This window comes from Peromyscus eremicus, chromosome 7 (genome assembly GCF_949786415.1).
Source record: "Peromyscus eremicus chromosome 7, PerEre_H2_v1, whole genome shotgun sequence".
Taxonomy (NCBI): Eukaryota; Metazoa; Chordata; class Mammalia; order Rodentia; family Cricetidae; genus Peromyscus; species Peromyscus eremicus.
The window spans coordinates 36875539-36889829 of NC_081422.1; the positions used below are offsets into that span (position 1 = coordinate 36875539).

Here is a 14291-nt window from a genome sequence, read left to right on the forward strand (position 1 = left end):
ACCCTTTTCGGTGCCTTAGAGGTGACTTGAGAGCTGTGCCGGGCTCCACCAGAACCAACTGTCCATGCATACAGGCTCAGCCACAGGGGGCCAAAGAGAACCGTGCAGCCACAGAGCCTGGATCTCACAGACAGCTTCCTAAACACAGCAGCAGACAGCACTGTGAAGTGGAGAGCGGAAGTGTCAGACAGCATGCGAGCTCCCGCGCCTCGCCAGCTGTCACTGACAACAGATACTTCACAGTGGCGATGCCTAGGGGGCCAAGAGGGGTGGGTGGCATACGAGGAGCAGACTCGGTGTCTTTGAAGACGACTAGGTGGTTACAAAGGCCATTTGTTATTGTTGGGCTGGATCTTGTGGATCCTGGGTGAGTTTCTTGGTTTGGGCTTTGGTCACTATGAGATGAGGCACACTGGAGACCTGTAAGGCTCAGTACATTCCTGTTGCCTCCCCTAAATGGAAAAAGCATGGGCTCCCCAGTGCATAGAAGGGACACAGCCTTGGGAAGTCCCCCCTCATAGAGACAGAGCATGGGCCAAAGGATCATCTGGCCCCAGTGCTGTGGCCTGGAGACAAAGAGAAGTCACTTGCAACAACGTCTGTCAGGTTTCTAGCTCAGTCTGAGCTATTCTTCGTCCCCACATGACAGTCCGCTATGGTGAACTGAGGGTTGAGCAGGTGGTAGGGACGTGAGTGGGTAGAAGGTGAACTGTCCTGAAGCCCAGGCTACCCTCAGCTCAGGGGCAAACAACCCCCTCTATGTACATTCTTGGGAATTTTCAGCCTGGGGATACCCTAGAGTTCTTTCATATGGCCAGAAACAGTGCCTGACTTCTGGGGACAAGGGAAAGCTATGCTCTCTAGCCCCCATCCCGACCATTTCTCCCAATCTAATACACACACAAATGCTCCCTCTTGTTGCCTGCTACCCTCTGTGGTTCTTGTTCAACAAGACAGATGTGTTTTCAGAGGCAGAGCCAGCCTCCGCAGAGGCGGCGTTCTCCTTGGCCTGTGTCACTGTGGCCTCTGGTTACCCCCCTCCTTCCTCACCCTCTCTGTCTGGATTTGCAGACTCCATTTCTTGTCTTTCAGCACTTTATGGCAGATCCTGGCAAAGATAGATGCCACAGGAGCCAAATGCCCCGTGCTTAATTATAGTCATCTTCCTGTTACCCCCTCCCTCCCCTCTCTTTCCTAAGTCACCTACCCAAGTTGGGGGGTTGGCTAGGAGGATGCAGGAGGCCGGCATACAGAAGCAAATCCAGACGAGCAAACCTGTCTGCACTGCGCATGGTAGGAAACACATGCATGGACAGATGGATGGGTAGTGTGAGGTTGACAGCTGGGCAGAGAGCATTTCAGGCCCCTGGTCCCTCTCTCAGCTCTATTTGGCACCAAGGTCTTCTAAACCATCCTCTCCTCCTCCCACCCCCGCCCCATGCAGTTCCCAGAGTGGACACGAGGTGGCGGTGTGAGGACAGGGAAGGGAAGGGAAGAGTACCGAGCCACCAGGAAGAGGACACAGCTGACGGCCAGATAAGCTAGAAGCATGAAGAGCCATACTCCTGGAGAAAAGGGGTCCAGAAAGGAGAAATAGCCCGGTCTGCGTCCCTGAAAATGGAGATGAAAATAAGTTTCACTATATACAGTCAGTCAAAACGGCTTTGGACAGAGCAGGGCATGAGCACCGGTTTGGGCCAACACTTTGGTTTCCAGGCTCTGGGTGATTCTAATGACACCAGGGAGGATGGTGGAGCAGGGACTGTCCTCAAACACTGGGTTTCTCAGATGAAACTAAATAGCAGTGTGGGCATGTCTCTTCCAGGGATGAGGGGGCCTCTGTACTGAGCAAATCTGCCAGCCCTTGATGCCTCTGACGCACTGTCACGTATTCTCGGGGTGCTGCGGATGAGCTGAGGAGAACCTCTGAGTTGCTGCTGCTATGCCAGGGTCTTCTCTGAGCACCCCACTTTTATGTCTGCATCTCTCTCCCGAGCCTGCGAATGCAGCAGGCGTCCTTGGCTTTTTACTCTGCACGGTGTTCTCACGGACAGTGGGAACACGCGGGTAAATTTTGACACAGCCCTGCGGGTTCGTTTAACCAGTGAAGAAATCAAAGTCCAAGGGATGCACGCACCCCAAGTCACACAGCAGTAAGTGGAAGGCTTAGAGACACGTCTTCTAACTCAAAGTCGCTGTCCTGTCCCCTTACACCATGATACACTACTCCAGAGGTTGGATCCAGGAAGGGTAACCGATGCCAAGTTCCCACCACGTCTCACAAGAAAGCAGAATAGAATGTGAAAGACAGTGTCACGGTGTCTGCTACGTGTTCAGCTCTGTGGTCCTGGGCAAGTCCCAGATCCCTTCTGGCCTCAGCTAAGCTGGGCCAGATCAGACCTGCTCTCCAAAGGCCTACGAACCACATGAAGCCACAGGCTTGCTTCATTACCCTACGGGGTTTCATTTTATACTAGTTGTCAGCATTAAAGCATGAGCAGAGTTCACTCACACATACACACACACACACACACACACACACACACACACACACACACACACACACCTACGTTCCTAGCTTCCTAAAGGAAATAAACACCCTAGATCAGCGGTTCTCATTTTGTGGGTCGCGACCCCTTCAAGGGTTGACCGGCCCTTTCGCAGGGGTCACCTAAAACTATCAGAAAATATAGGTATTTATGAGTCATTACAGTAGCAAAATTACAGTTATGAAGTGGCAATGAAATAATTTTAAGGTTGGCGGTCACCACAACATGAGGACCTGTATTAAAGGGTCTCAGCATTAGGAAGGTTGCGAACCACTGGTCTAGATGATCTGACGGCACGGGAGCTGAGCAGTGGCTGCTGCTGCAGATGGAGTGTGCCCTTTCCAACTCCATTCCCGCGTCAGCTTTGCTTCTTCCATTTACTACAAAACCGCTGGGCCAGATGCTGTCTAGGGGCCATTCAAAATAGAAATGCTGTGATTGTATGATCTCAGGAATCGAGGAAGTCTGGGGATGGAAGTAGAAGTCAGTATTACCTTCAGCCATTCTATGAAGAGTTCTGCTTTCACGCTTAAGAATCTATCAGTCATAATACCACCTATTATCTGCATCCAGCATCCAGGTATATCATAGTTACTTGGGGGTCCCAGGAAAACAAATGAAAAATACCTGTGTCAATACTGGCTAAACTCAACCAGGTCTCTGAGTTGGCACTAGTCACAGGAAGCTAAGCAGCTCCCAGTAGCAGTGTCTGCCCCCACAGCCTTCTGTGTGGTAGCGAGAGAGGCAGTTCTGAGTGATCCTGTGGTGCCTGCACAGCCCTATTCCCCGGTGACATCAGCTTTTCTGGGTGGCTTCTCGCTCCCTCTCAGAGAGCCAGGAGGGACACCCTCAATTCCCCCAGGGAAGAATTTTACTTTCCCCTGGGGGACTATGACACAAAGAGGATGCCAGTGGCTCACCACCTGCCGGCGGCACACAGAACACTTGATCAGGCTGATTGGGAAAATGAGCCTGTATGAGATGCAAAGGCCAGTAACTGAGGGAAGGGAGCCGGAGGCAGAGGAGGACAGGATAGAGACCAGACCATGTGAGTGTGTTTGGTCCCATCATTACATAAATCCTCTAACAAGAAACAAGGGGTTCAGGGGCAGCAGAATCTGGGTCCCTGGCTGCTCATTCCAGTGACTGTCTTCTGAGCAGCCAGTGGCAGATGCACAAAGACACAGAGCATGAAGAAGCCACGGAGATGATGAAGGACTCAAAAGGGACCAGCTCGCATATACTTCTACTGCAACAATCACTAGCTTGGTCCGCTCTCAGGGTCCCTCTTGATGCCAGACTGCCTCTGGATAAAAGTATGTGAATTCGGTGCGACATGTCAGGACTGTTTCACTCTGTGTCTTTCAACAGAGAGACAGCCAGGAGAGGAGGAAAAGAATCTTTTATTGCTGCTTTCTGAATCTGAAGCCCCATTAGATGCTCCATGCTAGAAATCTATACCTGATTCTATCACAAGGAGTGAACCCGAGGAAGACAGTAGCACTATTTAAAGCTGCCATATTCAGTTAGGGGCAATAAGAAATGATGCACAGCCATGAGAAAAACTCCCAGAGACTTGGGTTATAAGATGTAGGACATTCCACAAACAAACAAGATGGCCTCACTAGAAGCTATCAGTCACAGCGGCAGGACAATGCCCGATTCTACCGATGATTGACTGACACCAGCCAGAAGAGCAGGGCCTGGGCATTCATTTGAGATCTGGGTCTGGGTTTAGCCTGAGCCACGCTGTTGAAATGACAGCAGAAGAAGTATGTTCCTTGCAAGATTCCAAATGCCAACTACTTTCCCTATGTGCACGTTCTAGACTGCTTTCTTCCCAAGGAACACCCTAGTTCCCGGGACTTGGAGCAAATCATGGTCACAGGCCATAGGCATTTCTTCTGAATATCAGCGTTTCCTGAACCCAAAGGATGGGTGATGGTAACCGCTCTCCTTCCGAAAGACTCGGGACTTCACTGTGTTCCCTTGACTTCAATCCCCAATGTTCCGTGCTGACAGATGGAAGAACTGAGACCCAGGGAAGCTAAATGCCTCACTCAAATCACTGGTGATGCCTTCAGTTTCCCTGGTACTCACTCATCAAGCTGTGCCACCGGCACGCTGTACTACTCCATTCTCATGGCAGCTGTACCAAGTCTTGTTCGACTCTTCAATTTTTGCAACTCGCTCCAATAAACTCCCTAATTAATCCCAGGCCTTCTACCCAATGCCAAGAGATTCCCAATTTACTCAATCCTACCCATTTAAAATACTCATAAATGTTATTTATCTATCCTCATCATCATTTATTGTGACTCTGTTGTTTTATAGGCATTTGTATTGATTTATACAATCAATATAACTGCTGACTGCAAGTGAGGCCAGTTCCTTTTGGTGAATGAAACCATTCTGGATGTAGATAAGTGGTGCTTTACATATCTATCTCTCTACATAGCCGTAGACATAGATCTGTGCCTCAGAGGTCAAGGACAGGCCAAGTCCCACTGATGGGATTGAAAATTAGAAGCAGTCACTTTGGCTTTTGGACGCGCTTCAATCAGACCCCACCAGAGTTTGCATCTTTGGTGTTCTCTGGTAAGGAGAGAGCCCCAAAGGATTGGTCATCAACTAGCCCACGGTCCTGGTTTGTGGAGGTTGTTAAAATTGCATCGAGGAAATGGATCTTCCTGTGTAAATATGTCAACACTTCCTTTTATTTTGAAACAACTGTTAGTTCACTAAGATGTCTATGTGTTGGAAAGTGATATTATAGAAAGAAAGCACTCTCTTTCTCAAAGTCTGAAGCCAAATGCAGGAGGACACCAGAGTCTGATAATGCGGGATGAGAGATAAATGAAAATGCAACTCTGGAACCAGACCCCCAGGGTTTATGCTGGTGTTCTAGCTAGTTACAAGCTCAACAATGTCGGGCAAACTACTAAACCTCTGGGTTTCTGCTTACTCCTGGTAACTTGGGGGTAACAATAAATTTGACTTGGTAGGGTTGTCTTGAGGACTGAAGATATGGTAAGCTGTGTGTGTGTGTGTGTGTGTGTGTGTGTGTGTGTGTGTGTGTGTCCCCACACACACTTCTATCAAATGGAATGAGAGGAAAGATGGTGTATGACAGAAGAGGGGACTTCCCTTTACACTGATACCTTTCCCTCTTCCCAGTGGGCCAGAAAGACTACTTTCTGTTCCATGATGACACAGGATGAAGGTGTTTGAGGGAGAAGGCCGTCTGGCCTCAGCCCCTTTCCCTAATCCTCCAAGGTCCTGTGGGTTCGAGCATGTGAATCAGAAGGGCTCGGCAGGGAAGCAGCGAGAGCGACCCAGCCTTCATCCTGAGTGGACGCATCTTAGAAACCAGTGGTTCTATTTGTTGTGGTGCTTGCTTTGTTTTGCTGAGACACGTAGCCTAGGCTGGACCTGAACTCACTGTGTAGCTCAGGCTGACTTCAAACTTATGATCCTCTTGTCTCTGCCTCTTGAGTGCTGGGATTGCAGCCATGCGTCACTATGTCTGCCTCTGGTCCCAATCCTGAGAACTCTGTTCCACCTCAGCTTCCCCAAGGAAGTGTCCTGAAGAACAGAGCAGACATGTGGCAGCTGCTCTTGGATCTGTAGAAGGGCAGTGTGCCTCACCGCCATTTCCCTACACATCACACTAGTGACATCAACTCTCCTCCTTCCCTGGGTCCCATCTCTCCAGCATGTCACCAACAAAAGATTATCATGTCCCCGTGTGCTTTTGAGTGTCTATGGACTAAATGGCAGTTTACAGAGCAGTTTTTTGTTAGACAGTCAACTGCCTCTAGGGTTAAAAAGGAAAGGAAATAGTTTATTTGTTACTCAGCCTGGGGGAGACAGAGGAAGTTACATATGATTGTAAAAGCTCATGTGATTAATCTGCAGTATGTGTCTTGTATAGTGAGGCTTAGTGTACACTCTACCTTTGAGCCCAGGAGGATAAAGTAAGTAAGCAGCACCCCCACTCCACACAAAACACCTAGAGAGTTGGTTGCTGAAATATCTCACACTCTAGCATATCTATTCTTACTTCACTGCTTGGAGATCTGGCTTGGGGATATGCAAGTTCCCACCTTAGCATTAACCTTGATTCACTGAATGGTCAGTCCTAGGCAACCACTCACCATCTCTGGGTATCTTTTTTTTTTTTCTTCCATAAAAGCAAATTCACACCATGATCCACATGAAGGGTGAACATGACCACTAGTAAAACAATACCGATATGACAACCTGAGCTGCTTGAGGGAGATGTACTCAGTATATAGCCGGTATTAAGATGCCTATCTCTTCAGGGGTCCATATTTCTATTGGTGGGTTATGCTCTCAAGTTATTCAGCTTTAGGGACTTGGACACGATTCATTTTTGACCTCCAGAGAACAGAATATTAAGTTACAAGTGACTCACTGGCTGGCTTAGCACTGTTTCCCATGTTCCTAGAGAGCCTTTCTGAGATGAAATGGATCATCCTGGAAAACAGATAATGCACCCAGCAATCGCCAGGCATTAACTTGCTGTTGGCATTCATTTCTCTTTCACTTTTTAATCACTGCCTGTCTTAGTTACTGTTCTGTTGCTGTGAAGAGATACCACGACCAAGGTAACTCTTGTAAAAGAAAGCATTTAGTTGGAGGCTTGAATACAGCTTCAGAGGGTTAGTCCATGATCATCATGTTGGGGAGCATGGCGGCACTCAGTAAGCCATGGTGCTGGAACAGTAGCTAAGAGCTTTATATTCTGATCTACAAATAGCAGGAAGAGAGACAGACAGACAGACAGACAGACACACAGAGAGAGAGATACAGAGAGAGACAGAGAGACAGAAACAGAGAGAGACAGAGACACAGAGAGAGAGATACAGAGAGAGACACAGAGAGAGACAGAGAGAGAGACAGAGAGACAGAGACAGAGACAATACCTGTTCTGGGCTTTTGAAACCTCAGACTAACTTCCAGTGACAGATCTCCTCCAACAAGGTCACAACCCCTAATCCTTCCCAAACAGTTCTACTAACTGAGGACCCAAGAATTCAAACATATCAGCCATTCTCATTCAAACCACCACATATCTGATACTTCTCTCTCTCTCTCTCTCTCTCTCTCTCTCTCTCTCTCTCTCTCTCTCTCTCTCTCTCTCTCCTCTCTCCTCTCTCTCTCTCTAGTTTTCTTGAGAGAAAAGACTCTGAGAGCAAAGGAAAGAAAAAGAACAGACCATGGAGCTTTCCTCTTTGTTCATCTAAGGTGGAAGACAGCAGGATAGAGGGAATAGTCATCTTTTCTAGGGCGTCTCAGGCACTCAGGCCAGCTGGAGACCTTCTATGGTATCACGGATTTCACAGATTGAGTCCTCAGATAGGAAAGGACCTTGAAAGACATCTAACTAATGCATGTCCTTGACAGTGGGAGGACTATACATACTATAGAGTGAGACAAGTAATTGAAAGTATTTGGAACCTGGAGACAGAAAACCTGGGTCCAGTGCCCACTGTAGCACTATGACCAGGCGTACAGGCTTTCAGCCTCCTGTTCTGTGCATTAAGGATCATCCCACCTACTCCTTAGCACGACTGCTCTCAACCAGAGCCTGTGTGGCAGCATCTCATAAACCAAGAGCTGTGCGTCAACATGCTCTATCTTAGACATCAATCCAACCTCCCCGAAGAAGCCAACATGAAATTATTTAAATGAGATTTACCCATTTGGGGGTTAAGTGGGCCAAATGTTGAATCCCAGGTTCTGGCACAAACCAATAATACCTAGCTACAACAGATAGGGAGTGCTCGAGGGATACAAACTTACTTTAATATTAGTCTAAACAAAAACATCATGAGGCAAATTGTTGCAGCAGGAGGAAAAAGACAGAACACCACAAGATATACTCCGTCAAATACGGTTTTTTTCCCCAGGCTTTTCTCTCCCCTATTCACACATAGTTGGGAACTCACAGTGTGGATTAATTCCTTAAAGCTCTTGAAAACAAAATCCCCTTGGAGATAGGCTGCTAGACTAAACATTGAACTTCTCATTAAAAAGAAATGAGTTCATTTGCCAGGGGACTCATAAGTCTTGAAGGCCACCTCAGATTCTAAGGGCCCAGCCATGTGTGCCTGGCTTAGAATCACATCTGGTCCCAGGCAAGGAAGGGTCCTGGTGCTTTCTCAGGTGGATGCAGTGATGGCGACCGTGATTATGACTCTCCATCAGCAACTGGACTGGATTTGGAATCCCCGGAGGAGACACGCCTCTGCAAAAGCTGGTGAAGACATTTCTAGAGACACTTAGCTGAAGGGGACGCCCTATCCTGAATGTGGGCAGCACTCGCTCATGGGCTGGAGTCTTAGACCTGATAAAAGGAAAAACAAAAGAAAGACTGCCGGCCTCTCTCTCTGCTTCCCGATTGTGGGTGCCACATGATGAGGGACCTCCCATTTCCCCTGTCAGACTCTCCCTGCTGTTATGGACTGCACTCCCAAACTATACGCCCAAAGAAGCCTCCCTTCCCCACTCCTTAGCTGCTCTGTCAAGGACTCTGCCACAGCAGGAGGAAAAGTAACTAATACAGTTGCTGTGTTGTATACAGGATGTGTAGACATCACGGGAGAGAACAATAAATTCAAATGGCAGGTACTGCTCTGCCTGGATGGATGATGTATCTAGGCTGCCTGAAACACCCACCTTTACTTTGTTTCTACTCTTAAGACCAATTGAGATGTTAAAGAACAAAAATAAAAATAAGTCTAGGAGGTTCCGCTTTCTTTTGTCTGGCATACTGGACCCCCTTAGCACACACTGGGGTTTGTGGGGCTCAGTGTTGTACTGAGAAGACCCCAGGGTCACTGGATGTGGCCTTCATTCTTCCTTCTCTCCTCCCCATTTTTCTTTTCATACCTATCAAGTAATACTCTATGTTTAGACATAATCACATTTTATGAATCAAAAGTCATATCCTAAAATTCTAGTCCAGCAAAAACAGGAGCTTTCCTTTAATGTGCTCCATACTGGGGTCTGATTAAGAAGGGATGGGACAGAATACCTGATTGCAACGTGAAAGTGTATAACAGATGGCAGCTGGAGAGAGAGACAGAGAGAGAGAGAGAGAGAGAGAGAGAGAGAGAGAGAGAGAGAGAGAGAGAGACAGAGAGAGACAGAGAGAGACAGAGACAGAAAGAGACAGAAAGAGACAGAGACAGAGACAGAGAAGGGGAGACCACTTGACATTTGTGCTGGGTATAGAAGGGCGGTGATGGTTTTGTTCTGTGGTTTAGTTGAGGTTAAGTGTGAACCTAGATAAGGAGGTGAGAGGAGACTATTGTAATAGTAGACCATGTTAGGAGGTTGGACAGCTGGTAAATGATTTGAAGTGTGAAGGAAAACAATCAAGCAAGTAACTCTCAGGCTGTAGTACGAGGGCTGGAATGCAGCGAGGGGTAGTTCCCCTGCATTTACTACATGTAATAGTGAACACTTCCTTGCATATGCTGCAAGCACTGCTCTAAGAGCATTGCACATGTGTTCTCATTGAATCTGCACAACAACTCATTTCTACAGGTGAAGACACCGAGGTACATGTGATGTGCAGTTAATCACTGTTGGATCCAGCATCAGCTGCAGGCAACCAGGCTTGAGTCCATGATTTTCACCATCGTTTCTTAGTGAATGCCAATGATGATTGTGGTCCTTGGTTGGGGACCATAGGAGAATAAGAGACACCTTTCCACTGAGGAGAAGCTAAGCCACAGTAGCTGAGGTTAGAGAGAAGCAGAAGGAATGGAGATTACTGGAGTTTGGGAGCTGTTTAAGGGGTGAGCAGAGAGGAGTCAGCTCAGGTCACTGAGTGGAGGTGCTACTATCTGAGATGGGACAGAAGAAGAGGAACCAGTGTGCTGAATGAGATTATTCAGATACAGTCTCCAGATACAGACCCTCTGGGTAAGCGTCCTCAATATTCCCTGTCAGAAAGTTCTTCCTTAGATCCAACTGAAATCCATCCTGTTGAAAGGAAGCCCTTTCTTACTGTCCTGAACAGTTTGTGATGCTGTTTGGGTTGCTCTTAGCCATCCAGGTGAAGAAGAGTAGCCATGTGTGTGATATATGCTGCTGGAGTTCAGGGGGGAGTCCAGGGTTAGAGCAGCATTATCTAGGGTATAATGCAAGGGTGCGGGAGGGGGAGAAAGTAGACAGCGGTTTTAGTCAAGGTGATGGAGAGGCACCAGAAACTTCCAGAGGCAAAGGTGCCTCGGGTGCTAGGAAGGAAGAGTTTCAAGGGGTTCAGTGTGTCAACAGTAAACTTGCCAAAGCCACACTCCTTAGCTGGTTTGTCAATTAGCAGGGTATCCTCTTATCTTGGTCTTAGAGATGGCTGAACAGAAACAGATTACGCTGTGATATTAGGAATAAGGAAAACATCCCATAATTGATATTTAATAACCTATATTCAAAACAATCCAAAAAGTGTTGGAAATTCACAAATGGTTTCTGATAATCTTTAAGCTTCAGAAACATGTTAGCTACCACTTATTATTCTGTAGGCTGTGTGTGTGTGTGTGTGTGTGTGTGTGTGTGTGTGAGCGCGCATGCGTGGTATGTGTGTGTATAATGTGTGTATGAATGTAATGTGTGTGTGAATGTGTGAGTGTAGTGTGTGTGAATGTGTAATATGTGTTTGTGTAGTGTGTGTATAAATGTGAGTATAATGTGTGTGTAATGTGTGTGAATATATGTGTGTAATGTATATATGTGTATGTGTGTAGTTTGTATGTGAATGTGTGTGAGTGTATTCATCCACAAATGCACATGTGGGGAGGCCAGGTGTTGCTGTTGGGTACCTTCTTTTATCACACTTCACTTTGCTTTGGGGCTAGAGTCTCTCACTGGACCTGGAGTTTATTGTTTCAACTAGACAAGCTGGCCAATGCGGCCCGTAGTCTGCCTGTTTCCACCTCCACAGCACTGGGATTAAGATGCTGTCTAGTCCCTGTTCTATTGCTGTGAAGAGACACCACGATCATGGCAATTCTTACAAAAGAAAGCATTTGACTGGAGGCTGGATTACAGTCTCAGAGGGTTAGTCCATTACCACTACGGTGGGAAGTAGATAGGCATGGTGCTGGAGCAGTAGCTGAGAGTTTTACACACTGATCCACAGGCAGCAGGCAGAGAGAGAGAGACACTGGGCCTAGTGTGGGCTTTTTATACCTCAAAGCCCAGTAACACACCTCTTTTAACAAGGACACACCACCTAATCTTTCTCAAACAGTCCCACTCCCTGGTGACTAAGTGTTCAAGTATACAAGCCTATGGGGTGCATTCTTATTCTAACCACCACAGATGGCACCACTGCATATATGGGTTTGGGGGGATCTGAACTCGGGCCCTTAGGCTGACACACCAGGCACTATACTCACTGAGCCATTTTGTCAACTCTCTGAAGGCTTTTGCAATTATGCTTAACTGGGATTACACTATGCAATGTATACATGTAATGAGGTATTACAAGATAGTCCATGGATACATACAAATTTAATGCTTTTTGTATTATAAATAAATGAATAAAAACAACTCTTGACTAGGCATTTACACTGAGTTAATTACTTCTACTTTGATTGCTACCAGATGCTCACCTTTTGGTAACAATTACTCATTAGTCAGGTGACCTTCTAAACATGGGAAGGAAGAGATTCTAGATCCTTATAGATTATAAATGAGAACAGATTAGCCATATTTTTGCTCAAAGATAACCATCAATCAGCAAAAATTCACAGATCAGTAAACATCAATTGTTTAACCTTAATTTTGTTACATTGGTCCTATTGTTTTGAAGGCAAGGCTTCTCTGTGTAAGTTTATAAGGAGCTCTGGTGGCAGCTTCCACCTGCACAGTTCTCATACAGCTGTACTCACTGCAGACACATGCTTACTAGGTCTCCTCTGCTACAGTCAGTTCGGGAATGTTCTCTCACCAATTGAGTTTCTGGTACTTTCTAAGCATGGCACCTCACACACAGAATGCACTTGGTAAATATTTGTTGAATAAATGCATAAACTGTCAGGTCTGCTCAGTGTAAGTTGTTCATGCCAGGACTCATTTTTCTGAGTTCAGACCCAATATCAATTCGTTCTGAGCAGCTGGGTAGCACGCTCGTGCCTCCACGTGGGACTGGAGAGAGGAGGGATTCTCTAGCCTGGGAGACTCTATCAGTCAGTCAGGGTTCTCCAGAGAAACAGTAATGATGGAAGATATAGGTATATCCTTATTTATATATGTCTATAGCTATATTATATATCACCATATCAAATCATTGATCTGTCTGTTTGTCTTTCTGCCTACCTACCTATCATCTATCTATCAATTTTCTATATATCTATGTGGTGGTTTGAATATGAATGGCCCCTATATTTGAATGCTTGGCCATCAGGGAGTGGCACTACTTGACAGGGATTAGGAGGTGTGGCCTTGTTGAAGTGGGTGTGGTCTTGTTGGAGTGGGTGTGACTTTTTTGGAGTATGTGTGGTCTTATTGGAGGAAATGTGTCACTGGGGGTGGGCTTTGGGGTTTCAAATGCTCAAGCCATGCCCAATGTCTCATTATCTTTCTGCTGCTTGCTGATCTGGATGTAGAACTCTCAGCTACTATCTATCTATCTATCTATCTATCTATCTATCTATCTATCTATCTATCTACCTACTCATCATGCATGTATGTATATCTATTTATCTATCATCTATTATAATCTATCTATTTATGGATTAATCTATCTACCTATCTATCCATCCATTCATCTGCCTATCTATCATATTTAGACTGATATTAAGGTATTGGCTCATGTATTTAACTATATAACTGTAGAAGTTTTTAAGTCCAAAAGATCAACAGACTAGAATCTTAGGCAGATCTATGCTCTGATCTGGAGCAGAATTCTTTAGAAAGCCTCTCTTTGCTCTTGTAGCATTAAACTAATTAAAAGAGGCTCACTCACGTTCTTGCAATTGGTCCATATCTCTCTCAAAATACATGGCGAAGTCCTAGTTCTCATGACTCGTATATACGACTATGCAACCTTATTTGAAAATAGAGTCCTGCCAATGTTATGGAGAATTAAGATGAAATCATACTGGATTCGAATGAGCCCTGTCCCAATGAGAAGCATCCTTATAAAAAGGGGAATTTGGATGTAGATCCACGGGGAGAGGCTGAATGGATTCAAAGGCAAAGGTTGGCGGGAAACATCTCTATGCCAAAGAGCTCTAGTCAGTTAATTACATACTTCACCACATCTCCAAAATACCTTTCCAGAAACACCTGGACTAATGGTGGACCACTCATCTGGGGAAGCTGTAGCCTTGCAAGACTTAATGTTGCAGGAGGTAATTCAGGGGACAAACACAGCCATGGATTTGTGAGGTAGGTAATAATAAATAGTTGGTTGACAATCTCATTTAGGAAGTCCACAGGGTTGATGACTAGGCTGTTGTGGTTGGCAGAGTTACTATTCGATACTGTGGTGCTCCATGCTGAGCAGCTCAACCGTGAATACCAGAGGGTGGAAACACCTGGGGCTGGGTGCCTCTAGCCACAGGGCTGCCGATAGGTCATCAGGTCACCACCAGGCTTCTAGTTTCCTCAGCATTGATTGGGAAATCAAGGGCACAGCCTGACTGTGTGTCTATTGCTGGCCAGAGCAGGGTAATATGGAGAGAAGCTGTATGTCTCCAT

At 46.3% G+C, this 14291-nt stretch overlaps 1 protein-coding gene across 2 annotated transcripts in view; it reads right to left on the bottom strand.

Annotated features, from left to right (window-relative positions):
* The window catches only part of Grik4 (glutamate ionotropic receptor kainate type subunit 4), a 317685-nt gene that overhangs the window by 27236 nt on the left and 276158 nt on the right, over positions 1 to 14291 (bottom strand). For both annotated transcript variants that reach the window (XM_059267676.1, XM_059267677.1), the window contains one exon: positions 1502 to 1611. In XM_059267676.1, the coding sequence (XP_059123659.1) occupies positions 1502 to 1611 (110 nt within the window). The remainder of the gene's footprint in view (positions 1 to 1501; positions 1612 to 14291) is intronic.